The 23986-nt window shown below is 41.0% G+C and overlaps 2 protein-coding genes across 2 annotated transcripts in view; both read right to left on the bottom strand.

Moving 5' to 3' along the window:
* Positions 1-8406, bottom strand: part of LOC114068196 (ran-binding protein 17-like) — a 116761-nt gene extending 108355 nt beyond the window's left edge. The window contains 8 exon segments of the mRNA XM_027904114.1: positions 1159-1263; positions 1751-1831; positions 4029-4048; positions 4051-4137; positions 4140-4175; positions 5392-5439; positions 6829-6858; positions 8388-8406. Coding sequence (XP_027759915.1) covers positions 1159-1263; positions 1751-1831; positions 4029-4048; positions 4051-4137; positions 4140-4175; positions 5392-5439; positions 6829-6858; positions 8388-8406 — 426 coding nt within the window.
* A 4387-nt stretch (positions 8407-12793) lies between these two features.
* On the bottom strand, positions 12794-21462 carry LOC114068200 (kazal-type serine protease inhibitor domain-containing protein 1-like). Its single transcript, XM_027904117.1, has 4 exons — positions 20654-21462; positions 16153-16313; positions 14665-14809; positions 12794-13647 (listed from the first exon to the last, which is right to left on the bottom strand). Exons 1-4 carry the CDS (start codon positions 21108-21110, stop codon positions 13505-13507), a joined length of 906 nt encoding a protein of 301 aa, XP_027759918.1. The 5' UTR covers positions 21111-21462; the 3' UTR covers positions 12794-13504.
* Between the last annotated feature and the right edge of the window lie 2524 nt (positions 21463-23986).

Below are 23986 nucleotides of genomic sequence, written 5' to 3'. Positions count from 1 at the left end.
TCAAAAGTATCCAATTCTTCTTTTACATCACATATGATTTCTCCATTAACATGCAGTTCTAACACTGATTGAAAGCATCCTGCATAGAGTAGTAGGGCACTGCCTCTTGAGAGATGAGGGCTCACACATTATTATTTCTGTAACAATTAATTCTGTACCAAAAAAATTCACTGCCTGTCACCTGAGCGCTGGTAGCTGACCACGTGTCCCTTAAACTCACGGCAAATGTGGGGTAAAACATGCTACTTACACCAAAAACATGCTGTGAAAGAAGTTTAAGCTAACACAGTTGATCTCATTTTTCACAGCAGTACCACAATCACGTATCTCAACCTTCAGAATTCCACCTTGGACCAAAAAGAAATCACTGCCTTTATCTACTGACCCACTGTGATGGCTCCTGTGTTTAAATTCTAGCCTAAACACCTGTGTCCAAATTTCAATACCTAATTAATTTGATTTTCAGAAAAAAAAACAGAATAAACAAGCACTCCCGAGTAATTCAAAGAATAGAAATCATGTAACATTCAAAAAATAAGTTGCTCTCAAGAGCAGAGATCCGTGGACTTAAGAGAAGTAGAATGGTACCTCATGGTGCCACTTGCACTGCCATGGAAGGTTTGGATCAGCACAGAATCATTCCAGCTCTGATCTCAGCTCAGAGACACAGCTGACAGCATGCTGCTCTTCACCACCTCCTGTCCAGGCTCCTGAGAGGCTTCAGTTACCCCAAAATGTTTTAGAGAGGATGAGGGAACTGGTGAAGGAGAATAACATCTTGGCCTGATTTGACTGCGCTGCCTTACCCCAGGAATTTGTCTTTCTTTTTGGTTGCTTCTAGTTCAAGGAATTAATTCTTTTAGCAAATACTGAGACAGTAGGACCCAGCAAAACATAGAAAGAAGACAAGCCCAGAATTAAGATAGTTGCACCTTTATGGAAAGATATAAAAACAGAGAGACAGCACAGAGAGACTGAGAGACAGCAAGAGACACATGGAAGGAAGAAGATGGGAATTTTTGTCTTTGAATCTTTTTTGGTCACTTGGGCTTAATTGGGTGTCATGTAATCCATTCAAGCACAGAATTCATCAAGCCAGAAAATATTAAGGGATAACAACGATGTTAACAATTTAGGTTCAGTTATAAAAAGCCTCACCTCCTTCAAAAGAGAGCACACAAGCATCAGTATGTCCTTCAGGGAGGTGTCCCAGAATGAGGCAGCTATTTAACAATGTTTCACTGAAGGACTTGAATAATCAACCTGAGAAAAGTAAGGACAGAATAAACAATGCTCCCTTCCTTGGTCAAACTAGATGAAGAGGATAGCTGGTAGGTTAATTATTTGACGCTAGAAATTAAAATGATGGTCCAGCACTAACTGCTGGTCTCATGACACATCTCCTGACACACCTCCTTTTTTCCCCTTCAAGTTTGCTCCTCTCTCTGGATGGACAGGTTTGAGGCACTTCCTCAGGTTAAGATGTGAGCAAAGAAAATCATTAGCAGAAATACAACTGAAAAAGTTGACTTTGCTTTACTAGTTCTGGTGACTGTGATGAGGGAAACATGTATCTGGTAGTTGTAGAATCCCTGTACTAAGAATTTCTTGTGCCTCTATGTATTTTAGTGGGGTGAGGAAGGTGTTTTATTCCCTTGATGTCTAAGAAATATTTCTCAAACCATCTTTATGAAGGACTGAAACATCCATGGCTTTACCAGCGTCACTTGCAGAAGGAAAAAAAACAAACCCATGCTTTGGGTTCTAGACTCATTTCCTGACTCAGTTCTGAGAGGAGCATTACTCCTGTTGTATTGTGGTCCACAGTGCCCTACAGGGAAAAAAAGACAGGATTGCTCAAATGTCAGCACTTGTAGGTACCATTTTCCAGCAGTATTAAAATAAGATTGCACTTAGTATTTTTCAACATTTCTAGAATCAAGAGGAATTGTTAGGCTGAGATATCCCAAGCCATTTAGAAGGCTCTCACACCAAATTTCATCAGCGTTAATGGAACTAGACCTTCAAACTTCCTAATTATCTCTGAAAAAAAACCCTCATCATAAATTCTAAGAATTGTCTGATAACAAAACCCCATCTGAAAAGAGACTCCAAGTAACTGCAATCTAGAATTTCACCACTACAAGTTCAGTATTCTAGCACTTGTAAGGCAAGCTGCATGAAATTTAAACCTTTAGATAAAATTAAGCCACATATGGGTAAAAAAGATCACAGAGCACTCTCAGAAAAAACAAAGTTTTGCAATGCTACCTGACAGAAAATTAATTCTCTTCCCTCTACGGTGTAGTATGCAATGCATTGGTTGGAAGTGACTGATACATTTCATCTCTGAGAACTTGTGTCTAAAAAGCGAGGCAGGAAATGTTCAGGATCTCCATCTGAGGGTATAATCTGATCATCAGGATTTAAGATCCTTGGAATGTTTCAAAATTTAGATACAATGCAGAATTGTGCAATTATTTAGTAAAATCTGTCTTCCCTGAGCTACCACAAAGGATTGATAGAAAAATTAAGTCTACTTCGTTAACTACTACTAAAATCAACTGCAACGAGGCCTTGCCATTGAGTCAGGGGACTTTCACAGCTGCAGTTCGCAGCCTCAGCTCCTGCTGTCCAAGATGTCACGTCATCCTTGTCAAAATGTTCCTGCTCTTTGTCACAGTTACACTCATTTGTACAACTCTGAAGATCACCTGACAGTCAACTAATGAAACGTCTGACTACTGACCAAGGGGCCTGACTTTTCACTGTCATCTGCTTTGCATCATCACTTGCACCAAAGCAAATCAGAGGAGACAATTTAGGGGAGCTCTCAGGCAAAAGTAACATCTGCTCTATCTATCTGCCTTCATTGAGATTGAACATCCCACACTGTAATTGGGACACAACTTTCCAATTCTTAAAATAGTCCACAGATCATGCAAACAGGTAAAAATAGAAAATGCAACCTCCCCTTTCTCACACACGTGAAAAGCTGTGTGATGAATTACAGAGGAGCCAGGAAAAGAATTGCTAATCCCTTTTTCAATATTAAATCACACTCAGATTCACACTGGATGAACCTCAATCCAGAATGCTAATGCATATGTATTTGAAACTACCATAGGCTAATTATTAACATATCTAATATTGTTTAGGGATTATCTCTTCATTTTTTGTATAAAACTTAATTCACTGGATCTATGGCTTAATTTTCTTTTCTAGAGAAATTCTTCATTTAACTAAAGAAATCTCCTAAGAAGCTAAATTTTGTATTTAAATCTCTGTTTTTAATGAGCTGCACACTGAAGAGTCACACTGCAATCATTTTAATAATAAATGCAAATTCCAATTACAGTATATTCATAAAAATAACTGCAAAATGGTAGAGAAGTATACTTGAGTTTGTTTTTAATAAACAGATTATTGCAAGTTATCTTTTATTAGGCATTCCCAAAGTAACTCAAAAAGTACATTAGCTCAAACAGTATTATAAACAAAGTAAGACTGAAAAGCAAAGGAGAAACTCATTAGCAAGAAACAAAAACTGTTAACTTTGTGTTTTCTTGCTGAATTGCCAGGATCACCACCAAATACGTGGATAATGGGTGATCCTGGAAGGAAAATTGCCAAATAGCTTAAATTTTCCCATTTACTTTTGTCAGCAGAAGTTCTGGGCTTAATGTTCACACAGACATGGATCAGAAATGCATCTCCACAGCAGCTGAAAAAAATGAAGGCATTAAACAGAATGGCCTGACAACAGGGGCTGCTATTTTACAACCACCCTACAAAAGAATGCTTTAGAAAAAGAAAACTAAGAAAAAGACACCACAGCACCACAAATACCATGAGGCATCAAACTCCCCAAAGGCGCCAACCCCACCCTGGTTCTTCACTGCAGGGCGATCTTCTGCTTTAAGCAATGCTCTTTACACTTCTGCCATCCAAGCATCAAACCAAGTGACATAAATGAAGAGTCCAAACAAAAAAAAATAAATGGCAGAAGTAAAAAAATTGTTTCCTACCTGCAAAATTTTTTTTACATGTCTCTGAAGACAGGCTGATCTTCAAACCATCCTAATTTTGTAACTTCAGCAATGATTTGAATAAGAGATTGGATGATAAAAGGAGCCATTTGGGTTGAAGAGCTACATAGCTCAGAATGTAATTTCCTGTAACAAAGCATTTTAAAATCAGCAATGCAAGTCTTCTGTAAAGAAAATGAGCCAAATAATTCTAATAGAAACTTAGGACATGGATTAAAAAAAAAAAAAAGAATTCTTATAGTTAGTACAATATCTGTAAGCTCTGTTAAATCATTAAATCCAGCTGAACATTTAGTAACACAAAGTACATTACGTACATGATCATTATTCTAGGACACATGACAACAGTTTTTTAATTCAGACAACACTGGCAGGTAAAACACTAATTATTCATTACAGTCCCATACACTGGGCACTGATTATTTCAATACATAACAACAGCTCTCACAGCCAACTCAAAATACAAGTTTTCACAGACAAGTGTCCTTACTGAATGTTCTCAGTTCAATCTAGAACATCCCATGGAATGGGAAACGCACACTGCAGTTGTGGGAACTCTGCTCTAACCAAAAGGGAGTTAAGCTGTTTCAAAAGCTGTTGAAATGTATAAAATTCAAGTTTATTAAAGTGAATTTTTACCTAAAAGAACACTAAAAACTTTTATCAGAAGCAGCAGGTTCTCAGCCCTGTTTCAGGGTACTGCTGTCCACAGATGCGACACAACAGTGCAGATTTTCTAAAAGCCCAAACTGAATCATAAGTTTCTCAGGCAAGGTCTTTCCACTATTAAAGACCTAACACATACTTGCTCATTCTTTTTGGATATAGCAATGGCTTTAACATAGATTCTAAAAACTAAGGAAAACTGTGTAGGCTGCCCTGGCACGACTTTTACAAATATTAAAAGCTGAACATGAGCAACGTGACGTGAGGGATTAGCAGGTGTATCAGAAATATCTGCAACTTTTATCCTTTATAAACATGAGCTGAATCTCTTTAGCATCTTATGGGATAAATACAAAGTCTACTTTGAAAAAATGAGTGTTTTTTTTTTTAAATATTAAGTAATCTGAGCAAACATTTAATTTTGAAAATACGAAATGTTATTTGTGAGTTAACTGCAGAGAAATGATGGAAGATCTCACAATCACCTTTATGTTCACTCTCACACAATGAAAACAAAACAAAACAAAACAAAACAAACACCTTATGAAAACCAGGCTTGGTGAATGGAGAGTACAATTGAAGGAACAACCAGACTATCCACTCAATGGTTACCGTGCTTACATGGAGTTTCAGCTCCAACTCATATATAATCATTTTAACAACAAACATTACTCACAAATGTCAATTCTTTGTTCAACAGGCAGTGGGGACAAGTGCTGACAAGCTCAGGCAGGCATGATAAATGATAAATAATAAATAAATCATTTTTTTTAAAGTGTACCAAAACTTTATAAAAGGTGTATTTTAGTGCTACCTTTGTTTCATTGTAACTAAACATAAATTACAAAACAGTGATAAAAAAGCTGAGACCTGTAAGTTCCATCCCTTTTGATGAAATGATACCTGTTTCATAGCTAGAAACCAGAACAAAATGAGAACCAGCAGATTATACCACACTGTGTCCCAACACTGCTCTACAGATGACACAACCTCTGATTACAACCCTTCTGAAAGTACTGAAAGCTGAGATCCTTTCCCCTTTTGTGCCTGACCTCTCTGGTGCAGGGTGTAGTCACTTCCACAAAGACCAGCTCCAAATGAAAAAAAATTCTAGAATCATTCAGGTAAAAAAAGAGAAAAGCATTTTGCCTTTTATTGTCATTTGGCCTTATTGTCCTGCCCTAGTAGTGGCCCATGACTGAGAAATCTACGTGAGCTTCTACGAGCAGAATTACCTCTATGGACAACACACCTCCCATTTACCACTCCTTGTTCCCACAGCAGCTGCCACTGGTTGAGACATTCAGGGCTATTGATAAACCCTGGCAGGACCTTCTCAGCTTGTGTTTGCTGGGCTGGATCAGTTCCTGCAGACAGGTGGTTACAGAGCACTTCAACTTCTGCCAGACTCTCTTGAGGGAACAACACGACTGAAACTTCCACAAAGACTTTTCAGTCACATTAAGATTCCTTTGTTTATAATTTTAGATACTATAGCAGAAACGTGAACTGTTACCTGTGCTCAGCTTTCCACTTGTTTCACAATTAAATTACAAAAAAAAAAAATAGGAGGTTTTCTGTGACAAGCTGGAAATCAAACTGCCATTTCTTCTCTCAGCTACCAAAGTATTTTTTACTATGGTTCAATCCATCTGTTGTTCTGAGCCTTCAGATGGGATGCCCAAAGAGAGATGAAACGCTGGAAAATTGTCAAGTTTGAGCTATGCCACTTGGAAAACTTCTGGCAAATTTAATTTTAAACCCACTAAAACTCATCAAATTACCACATCCAGAAAAAATTAGCTTTGTATGCATCTGTTGATGCAAATATCACCGAAAAATGGGGCAATTTAGAAGCTGTAGTAGCAGGAGAAGAGCTAAAACTCCTCTCTGCTTAGGAGCTGAAAAAGTTCTCTTTGGTAGAGGTGTGTGTGTATGAAACCTCTCCCTCCTGTGTGAGGAATATGATTTGTATCTATGAGTCACTGTCTCACAAGAGAGGTGAACCCTTTGAGTATGTTTAGGAACCATTACACAAACAGAAGTTTTAGCATCCATCAGGTCCCCAAAGCCCGTGTAACTCTCCTAAAGTGGCCACGTCATTAGAAGGTACCTGGCAAGTGCTTCATGATTTGAGTGTGGCCTAAAAAGAAAAGAGAACACACAGTATTCCACCAGTTTCATTTAGAAGTTTGAGTCAAAATCCTGCTCACCAGCCCTTCCAAACATACGTTTTGCACTTTAAATAAAAGACTGGATTGCAGCACAATCCACCTCACAGATAACTGTAGCTCAGACGTCTTTTAAAATTCCAAGACAGTGTCTTCTGGCAACCAAAATACATTTGGTTTTGAGACATCAAAAAAAGATCATGGTCTTTCCCCCATTTTTGTTGTGCACAGGAGTCTCTGGATTTGATCTGCACCTTCTGTGTTTCAGTAATGATGGTATTTTAGGAGTCTCTGATTTTCAGTCAAAAAGTAGCCGTGTACTTGTTCCTTTGGGGAAGTTTTAAGAAACAGTACATTCATTTGCTCCTGGAGGGAACAGATCGAGTACCTCAAAGGCTGAGCTCAACAGAGACCTCTTTTGCTTTTGTTTTTCCCTCTCCTACACTGAGAGAGAGTAAAGGAAAAATAAGGCAACAATGCCAGTAATGCAATTTTAAATGAAATAAGATCCATACCAGTTAAAGCTCATAAAATGCAAGCATATACATTAGGGAAAATACAACATAAGCCTCACATAACTGGGGTAAAACTTGTGAATAAGGACATCTAGCAAAGATGAGTCTTCAGACATAACTACAATGCATCGTTCCATGATGGAACAAGCCCAATACAAACTAAGAAGCATAAACCAAATGATCATGTCAGAGCCAGCAAAAAACCCTCTTATATTTGATTAGAAATTTGACTTTCAAGTCAGGACAAATTTGGCAACAAGTTTGAGAAAGTACAGAATAAAACTGCACTTTCAGCCCAATCAGCAAGGTCGAAATCATTGTATGATAACTGACATTAAAACAGCAAATCATTTATAAGCTTGCTAAACAAAATCATTTATACACAAAGAATTGACAGCGGATTTCAGGAACATAAGCGCTTTAATGCACAGTGTTAATATGTCAAGGTTACACCAAAATGTAGAAATCGAGGGTAAGGATCCCTTCTTGTTGACAAGTTAGAACTATGAAGGACAGATAAAAAAAGTAAGGCCTGAACAAAAATGAGACAATGACATTCAAAGAAGAGCTGGTTTATTGGATATTGAGACTGATGATGTGCAGACCTTTGAGATACTTTATTTGGATGTATTTGTTCTTGGGAGGATGTTATGAAAAAGCTTCTTATTGACAGGCTGGAGGCATGGCCAGAAAGTGCTCAGGATTCTCAGACTGCTTGTTAGATGTTCTCTGGGTTACATTTTAGGCATAATACTGAAGAAATGTGCTGCTTTTCCTTGATTCTAATAGCAAACCTCCAAAAAATACAACTTGAAATCAGCAAATACAACCATCTTGTGTGTGATGGCAACCCAGCTGAGCAACAGAGGTATTATTGAACTTTATTCAGAAAAAAATAATCAGAGAAAACAATGAGAAGTCAAAAACGAGCTCTCTCTAGATTACATAGGTATTTTCTCTAAGGAAACACGAGACTGTCACAATACCTTCTTTAATATGAGACATGACGTGAGACTGATGCCTTCAGATACCTCACTTTCTCAAAGCCTGATCTACAGCTGAAAGGTGATTCCTTGAGAAAACAACCATCATTGGAGACAATCAAGCTATCAGATGCGGGCTGCTTTAAGTGAGATGGGAGTAGAAATAAACCTGAATAAGAAGTGGTATTTTTGATCACAAAGAACTGGAACTTTTTCCAAGAAACAGCTTCACATCCTAATAAAAAAGTTAGATTTTGTCACCTTACTGTAACACTCATGAATATGCTGAATAAAGTTCTCTGGGTACTTCTAGTCCCACCTCTCCAGCTCCCTGAAGTCCCTGGCAACTCTCCTCTGAAAGAACCAAAGGCCAGAAATGCTGGGGGCCAGAGCCCCAGGCAGCCCAGGAGCCAAGCAAACCGGCAGGAAACCAGGTAGGCTCCTAATCGGACTTTTGCTGACGCTAACAAATTCTCCTGGACGTTTTGTTTGTAAGCAGCACTTGCTGACTGAAAACACTCTAGGAAGAAAGAGTTCCACCAGGTCTATGCAAGAGCAACGTGATGCGCATAACAGAACAGCCACAGTTTAAAAAAGAAAATTAAAAACCAAAACAAAACAAAAGGATATTTTAGTGGTCCTTTTCTGTGCCGTGCCTGGTACCCAAGTATTTAAATAAACGCCTGAAATGGCCTCTCTAACAGTGCCAGAGCCTGCTGCCACCAGTGCAGTGATGCCGGGCACACGCCTGACACCGCAGTAAGTGTCTCCCGCCTTCCCTTTCCTTCCTCCCTTTCTTGAGGGCAGTTTCAGTGGCCGATGTTCGTCCCGGAGCGCGGCTGCCTCTGGATGTCGGCGAGGATGCGGCGCAGGAGCCCAACACCGCTTTCGGAGCGCGCCGGCACCGGGGAGCAGGGGCGGCTGCTGCGGCGGAGCCGCCGCACCCCAGAGCGGCTCCCGGGGAGCGATGGCATCACCGACCCGCCCGTGCCGGCCCCGCACGGGTGTCCCGCTGCCCCCGCCCGCCCACAGCCCAGCCGGGACGGCCGCGGCTCCGCGGGCAGGGCGGCCCCGGGCACCAATCGCTCCCGGCGCTCCGCATCCCACGGCCAGAGAGCCGCAGCCCCCCGCACCGCCTGAGGGCTCCACCGCCCCCCTCAGCAGCCTCCGCCCGCCCCCCAGGGCAGCCCCTCGGCGGCCCCGGCCCCGGCCCCGGCCCCGCACAGCCCGGCGCGCTCCGAAGACCGGGCGAGGTCCCGCCGGCCCCGCCGGGCGCACCGACCTGGACGCGCAGCGCCATCTTCCCGAGCCACGGGAGCGGGGGGGACCGGCGGGGCAGGAGCAGCGGCGGGGCCGGCCGGGTGTGCGGGGCGGGGAGCGGGGCGGGGATCGGGGCCGGGTGTGCGGGGCGGGGAGCGGGGCCGGGTGTGCGGGGCGGGGGCCGGGCCGGGGCCGCCTCCCACGGGAGTTCCGTTCGGTCCGTGCGGGTGTCGCGGCCGTGCCGCGGTTCGGGGGTCCCGCGGGGTCCCGGTGGCCGAGCGGGGCCGTGGGTTTCGGTAGTCACCGCACGCCTGCGTTTGGCTTTGCACGGTGCGGATTTACGCACAGTTTCCACAGAGTTTACTCTCAGACTGTGAGAGATTGTAAGGGCATTCCCGTTTTACAACAGCAGTTCACAAGCTGCATGGGATTAATTCAATGTGGCATTAATTTCTTATATTTAAATATAAATAGTCAGTACATGGGCCAAGCCATCACGGTGCTGCTCTGGCTATACTGAAAAGATGCAAACCAATGACCGTGCTGCTGAGGCGGGTTTTGGACCAGGGCAGCAGCCGGGAGTTGGATTCTGCTGTGGAAAGTGCAGGAAGGGTCCTGAGAGTGGAAAAACGGGGAGTGCTGTTTCAATCCAGCAGGGCAAATAGACGGTGCTCAGGCAGTTAAATCTGCATCTGAAGGGACAGATGGCACTGTGATCCCAGAAAGGGGGAAACCTCTTCTATAGGTGCCTATAAAGGATCAAAGAAATTAAATTTAGAGAATAGAGTTGTCTCATTTTACAGTTGAATTAGACGAACCCCATTTTTGCTAACCACTAGTAGTTAAATAATAGGTAGAGTCTGTGACAGCAAACGTGGTTAAATTACCCCAGACATTTTACTTCTCAAGTACTGCTAAGACTGACTGTGATCCAAGACATTCTCTTTCTAGAGTTAAAGGAATAATTCAGGGTTAGTGGGGAAAACATGTCATGTAAATCAGCGCACAAGAAGGTCAATATGTTTCCCTGATGCTTGACCTGCGTTGCAAATATTCCCATGTGAAGCTTGGTAGCCCCAAAGAAGAGGCCTCCTGTAGCAGAATGTCCCTGGAAATGGAAATTGCTTTAGACCTGGAATGAAAACATGAATTTTCTGGATTCATCTCTGGCAGCAAGGTTATGACAATTTAATAGGGGGAGTGGAAGAGTAATTTCTTTGTACATGAACTATCACAGTTGAGTCACTGAACCATACACTTTTGTAAAAATACCTTAACTAATTATTGGAGACTGAATAAATGAGGCGAGTAAGTTAAATAAATAGTTCAAGAGCAGAATGAGCCAATTTCTAGCTTGTCTGGAGTGTTTCTTCCTGGCTAGCAAGCTGTTCCCTCCCCAGCCTGGGTCTCCTTGTGGCAACAGCTGAGCACGGACAGAAGTGGAGAGCACAAAGCTTGTGCCAGGGACACTCAGCTCTGTGCTCAGCTGCACAGTGCAGCCCTGTGACTGCACCTTATTTAATCATCAACTGAATCATTTTAATCTCTCAAATACAATTGCCCTTCTATATCTGATTGTCAACTATAACCTGATTGTTTTAAGGGGGAAAAATTGGTCTGGTGGAATTAGTGGATTCCTAGAGTAATACCTGACAAAACTCCTGAGATTTACCACAGCAAGTAAGAATGTTAGATTGTGAAAGTACCCCAGCCTATGTCAGGGTCCTAGCCCAAAGGACAAAGCTGCATGAAGTAGCATAATTTCTTTAGCAACTTTTATAGAATTTCTTGGGGGGGGGTGGGTGACAGTAAATGTGCTTGTGTGACAGGAGGAAGCTGTGCCATGAAATTCAGACTCACTTCCATGGAAAATAACAAAGTTCTTGCAGTGTTCAGTGGAAGCTCGATCAAACAAGGGTTTAGGTCTGCCTCACAAGATACAGTAGCAGGACTAATGCACAGTTTTCAGCTGGTTTCCTGCTGGGTGGAATAAAACCAGCTTCTTGAACTTGCTCTTTGGGTTATCTGTTGCTCCAGGCAATGCGTTCACAGTTAGATCCACTCATTTGCCATGCTGCTTAGGGAGGGCTGAACCTTCTCCATACTTTTTAAAATGTAATGTTAAATGACTTGATTAAAGCATGTAAAGAAAACCAGCCATTTCTGTCTCCTCCCATAAAAAAGGAACTAGGAATTGTTCAGTGTATTGGTGTTCCTTGGTTTTTTGCATCACCTTGGGATTTTTCCTAAAATGTCGTTTTATTACTGAAAGGAATGACTTATAATTTACAACAATTTGTTAAATGTATTTTAAAAAAATACATTTAGAGAGAAATGCAACATATTTAATTTAAAATCCTTTGTTCTGGGAAGGTTAGCTTTTCTTAAATAGACATAGTCCATCAGGCCAAGCACTCACAGACTGGTATTTGTTTTGGTTGTGCTGCACATTTTCTCATTCAAACATTCTTTTCTTTCTGTTTTTCAATTTACATTAACAACAGCAAAAGGACCTGTAGAATTCTAATTTCTTTCTGTGGCTAATGATTTCAAGATTATTTTCTGTGCCCTACACTAGGCTATGCCAATATATATTGCCACCATTTAGTGATGACCTTAGTAATCAAATTCATTAATTTGCAATGCTGGTCACAATTGATCTTGAATATATTAAATAGTCCCATAAAAAATGATCAGTGGTTTCTACCAGATAATTTTATGGTCAATATATAGTGGATAAGCAAAAGAAGTTACTCAACATATCACTAAGAAGACCAGGAAGAGTCCATAAAAGCAAAATCAGTAATTAAATATGAAGCCACTTCATACTCCTAATTTAAACTAATTAATCTTTTTCAGTGACACAATTACATGCTTTCTTCTCATAAGCTGGCAATACTCTGTGAAGTCTGAAATGAAATAAATTATTCTTTGCTTGTTTGCTACCTGGGCAAAGGTCAATAATACCTGAGGGCAAACACAGTCTATAGCCAATTTCCTAAAGTAATTCAAATTGAAAGGAAAAATCTTTCTAATAGCAATAAAGGCGCAAATAGCACATTAAAGGAGGAATTTGTGATGCACTTTATATTCTTAAAAATTCTGCACGTGTATGCATCCAGCAGCATTGCCCCTGAACCTCTCCCTGTGAGAAGACACGCAGGAGCTGGTACAAAGAGGAGTTCAAAGGTGTGCTCAGCTGCTTGAACCCACCAGGGATCTTTTCTGGGTATGTCTGAGTGTTGCCAGTAAAACAGCACTTCCTTGCTTTAGGCTGGGCTTTGCTTCATGCATCTATTGAAAGTAAACAAAATAATCCCCCAAAAGACAGATAATTCACCTTTGATGAGTTTAATCATGGAACATTTCAAATGAGAAGGAAAATCTTGCTGAAACGTAAGAGAAAACAGGAACTAAGGAGATTAAAGACTAGTTTGCAACCTCCATACTTACTTATGCTTGTTGCCATGTGAACAATCTTTGGATATTTTGATATTTTTTAGTACATTATAAAAAAAAGGAAATTGATACAAGGTAAAAATTTTGTTTAACTCTTGACATTTTTGCCAGACAAATTAGAATGTGTGAAAGAAATTATAAAATAATTTTAAAATTAACATAAAATTTGATCCCTTTGGTATACTTAGTAGAAAGGTGCATATTGAAGCATTATATTTAACAATCTAAATGTGAGTGTTACAACTGTTCTTATTCCTGGAGAGTAGCATGATACACTTTATCCAAAGCTGAATTTCAGGAAGGTGGATGTACATATGTTATCAGAAGAGCCATTTACAGCACAGACATTACGAGTAAATATAACAGTGTGAAAATTATTGGACAACAGATGTATAAAAATATTATTCAGAGTCGTTTCCATTATCATAGTCCCCAGATTCATATTCTTCATCATCTTCTTCAGAATTGTCATAATAGTCCTCATATTCAATGCTGTAGCTTGCACTTCTACTGCCAGCAGTAAATGCAAATGGAGGAGACGGGTCTGCAAAACATAATTGAATCCAGATTAAAATAGCTGAAGATAGGAACAAAGTTGAAAGTACAGGTTTGGATTCATACAGCAAGGTCAGTGTTTCTGAATCCTTGTTATCTATGAAAAGGAGAGGGGTTTTATCTGATGACTTGTGCTCATACCACTGAAGCTCATGATGCATGAGCAAATTTCTGTATAGAATCATGGAATCCCAGAATAGTTTGTGTTGGGAGGGACATCAAAGCTCATCTCATTCCACCCCCTGCCATGGGCAGGGACACCTTCCACCAGCCCAGGTTGCTCCAAGCCCCGTCCAAGCTGGCCTTGGACACTTCCAGGGATCCAGGGGCAGCCACAGCTTCTCTGGGCAACCTGTGACAGGGCCTCCCCACCTTCACAGCCAAAAATTTATTCCTAACATCTAGTCTAAATCTGTCATATTTTAGTTTAAAACTGTTCTCCCTTGTCCAACCACTGTCTGTCCTGCCTGTATAAAAATCCCTCTCCCTCCTTTCTGTAAGCCCCCTTTAGGCACTGGAAGGGGATGCTGTTCTGCAGGTCTGGGCCCAATGCAAAACAACAGCAAAGCTATTTCTTACGTCTCTCTCATCGCTCTCATTAAGGAACAAAAACTGTTTCCTTCCTAATTTTCTGAAAAATAAACAGCTAAGCAGACCTGCCATGGTTCAAAGGCTCCCTCAGCAACAACAGCTGTTGTTCTGGGTCTTGCTAACATCAAGGATTTCTGTAGGATAAGGATAGTGGAATATTATGTGTTTCAGCTGTATGGCTCTAATCCACAACTTTCTGTTTTCTGGGAGCTGGTAGAATTTGCAGCAAAATATTACAATATCAACCCATTAGGGGATAAAGTAAAAGCAAAGCACACAGAAAAGTTAAAATTTGGGCACCTTTGGGTGATTTCTCCTGTCCTTCATCTGCATTCTGACAAATCCATCCTTTGCAGCCTGTTTGAATGCATTTGTACATTCTTTACATCCAAATTAAAAAAAAAAAAAAAATTACCATCAACGACTTTCAGTCTTGCAGAGGCATATGTTGCACCATACTTATTTTTGGTGTGGCAGATGTAAATGCCTTCATCTGATTTTTTGAGGCCTTGAATCTGCAGCCAGCCTGTCACACCGTACTTCTGAGGCCCACCTCTTGCCTTTGAGAAGGAAGGAAATGTTTGAAATTAAGTAGCTAGGAGACACCATGATATTTCTCAAAATAATTGCGAATGGATTAAGCATCATTAGAATCTTCTGTTTTTCAGGGCCTGGGGCCTGACCAAGCTGCCACTCAGCAGGCAGGTTTTGATGGATTGGCTCGACATTCCAGGAGCTTTCACACTTCATGACAGTCACTTTCAACTGGCTTGGACTAAAGACTCCTAAAGTGAGCTTTCTTTTCCAAACAAATAATGCAAACCCATTCAGAGATGTTAGCAGAGGTGCTCTCATGCTGAACATATTAATGAGATAGGTAAACAGGGGTCAATTTAGCCTCTGAGGTGACCAGCAAGGATGTAGCTCCTTGCACCGTTGTCTCTCAGCAACTTTAGGTCCACTAATCCCACCTGTGTTCACTTTGCCTCAGGAAGAATTTCTAAATAACTTACACTTCTAGTACTTTGCTGCTTTTGGTAGTGTAATTAGCTTATTCTATGTTTTTCCTCTTTACCTTTTTTTTCAGGTTGTGCCCCATGTCCTGTGCCCCATGGATCTGACGGCTTTTGGGCTGTGTATCCAGAAATTTGCCATGCATTTCACTGCACAGTCTCTGCTCATGATTTTGGCCATAGGAGAAGGCATGGAGAAGGCATTAGTACAGGCTTCAGCCCTCCTGCAGGCTGCCTGTACAGCTGGCATCGTTTGCCAGCCCAGAATGTTATTTTTATTTCTATTTAAGAGTTAACATTTTGATTTATTTGATTTCAGCTAAAACTTTCAGCCCATTTCTAGATTTTCTTGAAGCCTATGCTAATGCCATTCTACTCATTCCCCTCAGATTAAAACACCGAGGCCACCATAAAACGAGCAAGTTTCTTTGCTTTTCTTATGAATGCCTCGGGGAACAGAACCCAAATGGCAGTTCTCAGAAACAGCAACTTGCAAAGGAGAACTTTAGATACCTGTCAGAACTGGGATTCTTGCCTCAAGAGTAAAAAAGGTGCTGTGAAAAGCCACCCTTCCCAGAATGCTCCTCCTTTCAGGCAGTAGCCTAAATGGTTCCATTTATATGTTTGCTGAGTTTTTTCAGAGTCAGACCTACATGAAGAGCCTCTTCCATCATTTCTTTCCCTGAAGCAGGCCAGATGGTACCCTGGCTGTTGTTCCTTCTGCTGGGACTGCCAAAGCACTGACTGAAATCATCGTTCTTTGTATAGTCAGAGGGTCCCTATTGGGAATCTATTTATTGCAACAGTATTGTGCTCTCTAGGAGGAATGCACAGATTAACCACCCTGCTCCTCTTCCCAAACTGGATGCCATGGAAAACTCAAGTTTTACCTGAACTGAGACGTGGGTGTCATCTCCTGGCAGAAACATTTTATTCCCCTTTTTTTTCCATTCAAGGTGCGGCATAGGATAGGCTGACACCTCACAGCCAAAAATGACATCATTGCCTGTGTAATTCTGGGTATCCTGAGGGGGCATAGAAATGACAGGAGCTGCAAAGAACCAACAGTGGTGCTTTAGAAGGCAGTGCACAAAAGAACACAAACACAAAAGCGTGTCACGTTAATTCCTGATGCATGTGGTACGATCAGTCTGCCTCTGCCTCTCACACGTTGGGAAGAGCCATGTGATTCCAAGCATTTTTTAAAGCCCAGAACACCTCGTGTCTGTGCTTTTTAAAAATGCTTATTCAAGGGACCCATCTGTCCTTCCCCTTGCAGGTGATCATGAAACTTGAGCTGAAATGAAGAGTTTAATTTTGCCCATGAGCTGTCATCGTGGACTGGACTCAGGGCCCACCAGCAGAGCCACCAGTACTGACTGCACTTCAGAGGAAAGTACAAGAAATTCTGTAGCAAACAGTCACAGTGACCTGATTGTGTGATAGTTCTTCTGAATGTCTGTTCCATTTTGGTTAGCTAAAAGCCAAAATACAGCTGTGGTGAACTTGTCACATTTTTGTCTTGCCCTGCACTTGCTAAAACATTGTCCTGCACCCGTGGAACCCACTGCCACAAGTTACAGAATAACAGCATAAATGCATTCCTCATTTGTCCTCAATTGCTATTGATTTCATCCCTTAGTCTTGTTATGAGACAAGGAATGAAAGGGATTGAATTCAATTAATGCTGTAAGGGTTTATGTTATATTTATCATAACTGTTACATTTCCACTCACTTGTTTCCTATAGTCCTCTTACCCTCGTCCCTCTCCACTGTTTATTGGTTGCCTCTGAGTGGTGCTTTCCCTTTTCCCGAAGCAAAAGCTGCCGGTAACCACGAGAGGGAGCCGGCCCGGGGGCTTGAAGACATCGGAAAAATAAACCATCCCTTGATGCCTTCAAACACGATTTCAGCACATCCTCCCCTGTGGCCATGCATGAGCATACTAAGTGTTAACAGGAGATGATGATGTTTAGCTGCAAAGAGCAAAATAACGTATTTACTGTTATCAAAGATTTCCTGTTTTCTTTCCCCTGATCTATTTGTTGTCAACAAAAAATGTTTTTCCTTCTAAAATCTGTTTTCCATTTCCAGACCAGTGCTCAAAAAGGAATGCGTTTTCTGGGCCACTGGGTTTGTATTTAATTAGCAATTTTATTTTTGTACAGATCCCAGATGCCTGGAAATGTAAACTTTAGTAAATAATTAATATATTGCTAATATATTATTATATAATAATACATTATTATTTTATATTACTAATAAATTTTATTAATAAGTAAAAACCTGCAATATTTGAATCAGTACAGAGATGCAGCATTTATGCTCCAGCATTTGAAATTGTAACAGCCTGTTCCAGGTTTTCAAGCAATATTTTCTAACACATTTGTCAGTTTTTCAGGATTGGTGTCTGTGCAGAAAATATGAAAGGCATACTGATTAAAATTAATTGCAAACAAATTGTGCAGCAAAATAACAATTTCCCCATTTACAAATGCCTCAATAAACAATCTTACTACTCTTCAAAAGTAAGATTTTTCAAACTAGGATACTTAAACCCTTAAGTGCTTGTTCTTTCACAAGAACTGTACATTCAGAATCTAATATTTAAAACACCTTGTGTTAAAATCAGCATTAACTGAATGATGAGAATTTTCTTTGCCTTCAAATCTTAAAACTCAGTGCAGCCACACTCCTTTTAGTGATACATCCGGTATCATACATCTAGTTAAGCTTAAAATGTACAAAACTCCCCAAATGTCTACACTGACTCTCAGGAGTTCTTTGAATTATTCCTCACAACACCACTTTTGTGTATTTTGCAGAAGAAAATTGGAGTCATGAGGTACCATTTTAACAGAACTTTATAAACTTCATGTTGGAGTGTTTCGGATTTTGTGTTCAGACAAATTCTCCCATGCATATCTGTGTGTACTCTTTTTTGTATAACTGATTAGAAACAGAACTTTCCTGTTATGACAACCTGTCACTTTGATTCCTGGAATAGATAAATTTTTGTTGATAGCCATAGAAAGCATTCTGGTGTCTGAGTGTCCAGACCTGAATGGGCAGGAGCTGCTCCTTTCCTTTTACAGTCCCAGTCAGTCATGAATGATCCCCATGTATTATAGAAGACATAAATGAGATGCCAGGAAGAGTCAAAATACTGCTTCTGCTTCACCTTTCACAATCAACTCAACAGCACTTCTAACTAATGAATTACATAATTCACAGGAATTTTTTCCCTCATATTGTATATTATTATTTTTTTCCAAACTATGTCTGATTTTATGAAAACAGCAGAAAATTTTGTGGCTTGTTTATTTGTTTTTATTCCAAAATTTACATTTAAAATGACTCATGTGACACAGCTAAATATAAAAAGAATCACTGCTAGATTGGTTAGTTCATTAAATTATCAGCAAGAGAATGTGAAAGTTTGAATGTGAAAGGGGATGGTTTAAGTGTGGAGAATTTGTATATAACTAATGTACTTAGTAATTTTGGTAAAATATTAATCAAACCAGGATCAAGACTAGCTTTCAGGAAAGGTTATTTCAGTGTTTCTTTAGTGAGCTAGGCCTTTTCTTTTTTCTTGTGACAGAGGAAAGATGAAAGGCTCTACTCTTCTGATGAAAGGAGTTTATTGTTATTTATTTATTCACTGGTTGCTGTATACAATTAATCCATTTGGCATCAAGAGAAAACAGCTTTGAAGGAGAAATAACAAAACAAAGCACTTTGACTGGGGTGAAGGTTGTATTTATAGCTGGGTACCCAACCCCCAGGGTGCTCGGTGTTTGTTTGCCGTGCAGATGGGAGGCGGTGCTGCCCAGAGCTCGCTGCTCTCCGGGCTCCCCGCTGCCTTTTGTGCCCCGCTGGTGGGTGACAACAGCAGCGATTAAAAGTGGTAGTACCTCCAAATTCAAGTTTCTTGTGCGTGGCCAGTTCTGGTACATTAATTAGAGGTACCGTTGCTTTAAGCCCCTGCTGCAAAGACACCAGCACTTGCTAACAGAGGGGAACTTCCACTCGAAATCTTTCTGGAGGGATTACGCCACGAGAAACAGTGCTATTTAATCCCAAACAAGAATGCACACCCGAGGCTGACAGGCTTTCAGTTGTACTGCAGGCTGCTGAGCACGTCTTTACTGACAAGCCTCGTTTCCCAGCTTAGTACCCTGATGCCAAATAAAGGATTCTTTAATGGATCTTTCTCTTCCAACCAGAGAAAGAGGAAAGCCTGGTATTAACTGTTCATCACTTTTCCTTTTCAGTGTTCAATATCCAGTGTTTATTCAATATAAAACACAGCATACAGTCTGAGACTGCAAGAGAGGAGTGGGTAAAATGTCCCTGAGTTACTCCCACATGTGGTCCTTTGTCAGAGTTGCAATTTCAGATTCCCAGAACTATGACCCATTTATGACCCACAGACCTCTTCTACTTACTTCATTTGAGAAAATATTTCATTAACTTAAAAAAAAAACCCACACAGTAATTTCTCAGTCAGAAAATAAAAGCCTCTTCACATTTTCATTTTATATTCCTGTGTTTTAGGAGAAAGGTGCTCAGGAATAATCACTTGTAATAATATGAAGAATGAGAACAGCACATGAACAGGAGTCAGCATTCCACGGAAAACCCACCTAAGAATTCTTCCACTAGCAATCATCACAGAGAACTGCTCATGCACTGTGTCTTTAGAGAAATTGTATCAGCTTGATTCTGTTCTAATATTTGGATTTCTGTTTCATGGGTTAGCTAGATTTTACGATGATTCTCAAATTGGATTATTTTGGATTTTTTTTTTTTTTTTAAAGGACAGAGCTGTTAATTAAACCCTATCTTCCTCTATTGCCCCTGCTTCACTGCTTACCATAAACATTCACTGGTGGATACACACATGCATACAAATATATATACAGATATGTGTGTGTGTGTGTATGTATGAGATCTGCCTTACTATCACCACTTTAAAATTAGGTTACTCCTCTTACAATAATAATAATCATTTGCCTGTTTCTCCAGTCTATCCTACCTGTTTACTGATTTCCAACTACACATACAACTTTTGTAGAAAAAAATCATACTCTGATTATAATAATCATACTCTGATTATTCAGAGAAGAGCCAGTCTGTAGATTGATGGCTTATTAGTCACCATGTGATTTAATCCACTAGTCTAATGTAGAGGCTTATAACATGCAAGATTAGGTACCAGCTGCTGAACCACATGCTTAGCACAAAGTAGTATTATAACAGGATAATGATAATTATAACAAAAATGCAGTATTAGTATGATAAAGCTAGACTAGAGCAGCTAGTAAGACATCTGAAAATAAGAATCAGCTCTTTTTCCAGTTGGGAAGTGCCTCTGTACACATTACCTGATTCACATGGCCCTTTATGCTTCATGCTGATATTTCTCTTTGCAGCATAAGCCTTGTTGAACTGACAGATGTTCTCGTAGGTTTTCCCTTCAGGTCCACAGATGCTCTCTTGAGACTTGCACACACACTGGGGTTCAGGGACTTCCCCGAACCTGGCTTCATCAGCATCCAACCTGCACTCCAGGTCATCCCCACACTGCCCATAAAAATGATTGCCCTGGTCCAGGTCGCAGATCTGCCCCTCTGCATTCCCACATTCCAGGCAGCAGCCACAGCGATCCAGCACAGTCCCGGCCGGACAGTCTTTAGGCTCGGAGCAAAGCGTCAGATCGCATTTCCCACAACTATCCCCTTCCCTCAGCAGCCTCCACCAGCCTCGGTGGTACAGGGCAGGGAAACTCTGAGAAACCTGTACCAGTGCTACCAGCACTGCTGTAACCATCCAGTGCTTCATCTTGAGAGTGCAGCAAACAAGCAGAAAAAGGTCCTTGGAGTAAAGCCAAGGGGAGGGAAAAAAAAAAAAAAGAAGAAGAAAAAAGATAAAGAAGAGCAAGCTAGTGAGAGAAAAACATCACAATCCTGGTTTTGTTTCAGAATATAAACTCTGCTGCAAACACAGGCTTTAAGAAAAAAATTAGCATCAAATTCCTAGTCTGGAACTGATAATAAAAATGCATAAAACCCCACTGGCTTTTCTCTAATGCAGTTTGGAATGTGAGTATTGCTTGCACAGAGACCAAACTGCCCCCTCTGACAGCTGAGTTGAAGCTCTCTGAAAAGCTGTTTGCTCAGTGTCTCCTTGAGCCAAATTTGCAAAGCAGTGCTCTACTGAAACAACATTTTACTGCAGATATTGTAGAAAGGGGAACAGGCTAAGTAAGTGTAAAATGAAAAAACTGACTGCCATGAGTGCCCCTGCCTTCCATCAGGTGAAAAAGATGGTCACAACAATATAAACATGGGTACAAAGTAGCACCCAAAATCCCACCCAGTCCTCCAGAGAACTGGACTTGGTTTAACACCAAATGTCATCTATTAATGATCACAGCTAGGGGTTCTGAATTTACATCTTACTTACAGGCTCTATACAAGAAAGAGACAATCCAAGACAGCTGCAATAGGCTTTAAACTCTTGGGTTTAAGATGAAAGATGCCTATAACCATTAACCCCCCCACTGTTCTCTCTCCATATATCTTCTTTTTAGTGTTTATGGGTGTCTGTGCTTTGCAGCACAAAGTAATGTGTTTGTCTCTAAGAACAATAAGCAAAAGGTTTAGAACACAGACAAACAGGGGCAAGCTGCTCCAGCACCTTCAAAGAAGATACTGCTGAAGTTTTAGACGCTGCACTGATCTTTTCATAGCCCTTGTCTACCTCAGCTTCTTAAGATGTAGTTGCACTGTGTCTTATGAAGGGAGATGGAAGGGGTAACTGATTTCTTTCCCTGCTTTTTCTGTGTATGTATATCTGCCACTTCGGGGAGAAGGCTTTGCAGGGTCATTGTTCACTTTTCTTTTTCCACCTCAGGATTTAGGCATGCTCTCTACCTCCTTGGCAGAAATCTCCCCTCCCTTGCACTGCTGATGAGATTTGGTGTCTGTAGCCCAAAGCCCATTGTTCAAACCACGTGCAGCTCACCAGCAATGCATCTGACTGGCGGTGGGAGCTAGAAATGAAGCATCATGGAGTTACAGCTCAATGCCACGGCTCAAGGATCACCACTGCTGACAAATGAAGGGTCTCTGTGGTTAGATTAAAATTACTCTACCTGCATCACAGTTTACAAAAATAAAACCATGACACTGTTATCAAGGAGGAATAAAAGAGAAGTCGTGCTTGTGCCTACTTGTCCTGAAATCATCCATAAGCAGCTTTTCTTCCTCTTTTATTATTCATGGTGCAGAGCTGCTATATGAGTTCAGTGAAGGATGCATTTTGCTGTACCCAGCTTTGCATCTTCTGGGCACATCCACAAAAGCAAAGCTTTTGAGGTCATTTGCTTTTCATCCCAAGCATTCCCATGGCTTTTCCCAAGTTCAGCTTCATACCTTCTGCACCTCTTGCTTTGAGTGAAGAAGCAGGCTGCTTCAAAATCACTTCCTTGTCCCAAACAACATAGAATGCAATTTCCCCCAAGTGACATCGGTGGAACACTTCTCGAAGGCAGCCTGGAGAGATCTGCAGGGCACCACTTTTTCCCCTGTGATCACTGGGCTAATTCATGTTCTGCAGTGCAAGTTTTTGCTTTGAACTTTGAATCAGATTGTAAAGGAGTAAGTTATGTGTGTAATTGATGCCTTTAACACTGAGAGTCAGAAAAAAATAGTAACCACTAAATTTAATGGGAAATTGATTTTTTGTCCCACCTCCTTATTCTGTTTAATGTGTTTTATTTCACACTTCCTCATCAAGTTCTAATTGGATATTTAGTTTTGCATTATAAGGTCTACTCATCACTACCTATTTCATTATCTGTGTCTACAGCTGTAGGAGATGAGTATCTATAGGACAAGGGTTTGCAAAGGCTCATATAAAGTAAAAAAAGTGGAGCCAAAGCAGGAAGGGCTGCAGGCCAGCCCTGCCCTTGGTAAGGCTGAGCTTTGTCTGGGGCCTTCCAGGAAACCTGGGATCTGAGGGCAATAAAAGAGTGTATTGCAAGAAAGTACCTCATGTGAGCTGGCACGGAGGAAACCCAGCACGGATATCCTAGAAAGCATCTTTGGCATTTACCTGACTCACATAATCCAAATTCTTGATGTATTCAGCCCTTAAATTAAGAACTGGGAATGACTGTGGTCTCATTTAAACAGCTGCCACTTGGCAGAGGATCTGCACCTGAACATTATTTGGCCACTGATTCCCGAGCTCACCTGGAACAAATTGGGGTAAGGGAGGTTAAATCATTGTGGTATGACATGGAAAAATGGCCTGAGATAGCTGTCTGAGTGTCTTTCATTAGCAAGGCAGTGGTGACAAACTGAGGAGAACTTTCCACACTGGGTGAATGAGCGGCAGGGTCAGCGCAAGAAGTATAAAGGTGGAGGATGGAGAGAGATCAGGATTCATAGCTGGGTTTGAAGTGGCACATCTAAAGGCATAGTCCCATCTGCTTCAGTAATAAAATATGCAGTATTTCAAGATGTCTCTAATCCCTGAAGCTTGCTTTGGTGGAAAAAAGTGTTGATTTTCAGCACAAATCTTGAATTACCTTAACCCTAAATATCTCCCATAACAAAACACAAGCAGCAGTGGATTAATGTCACTGGTGGGTGTGCAAGACAGGCACCAGTGCTTCCTGTACCCTCAGGCCGTGTCGTCCATCAGGACTC

The sequence above is a fragment of the Empidonax traillii genome, unplaced genomic scaffold, assembly GCF_003031625.1.
Source record: "Empidonax traillii isolate 1590-97213 ecotype Southwest subspecies unplaced genomic scaffold, ASM303162v1 scaffold1014:size492293, whole genome shotgun sequence".
Taxonomy (NCBI): Eukaryota; Metazoa; Chordata; class Aves; order Passeriformes; family Tyrannidae; genus Empidonax; species Empidonax traillii.
The sequence above is the reverse complement of the archived record's forward strand: the minus strand, read 5'-3'. Positions and strand labels throughout refer to the sequence as shown.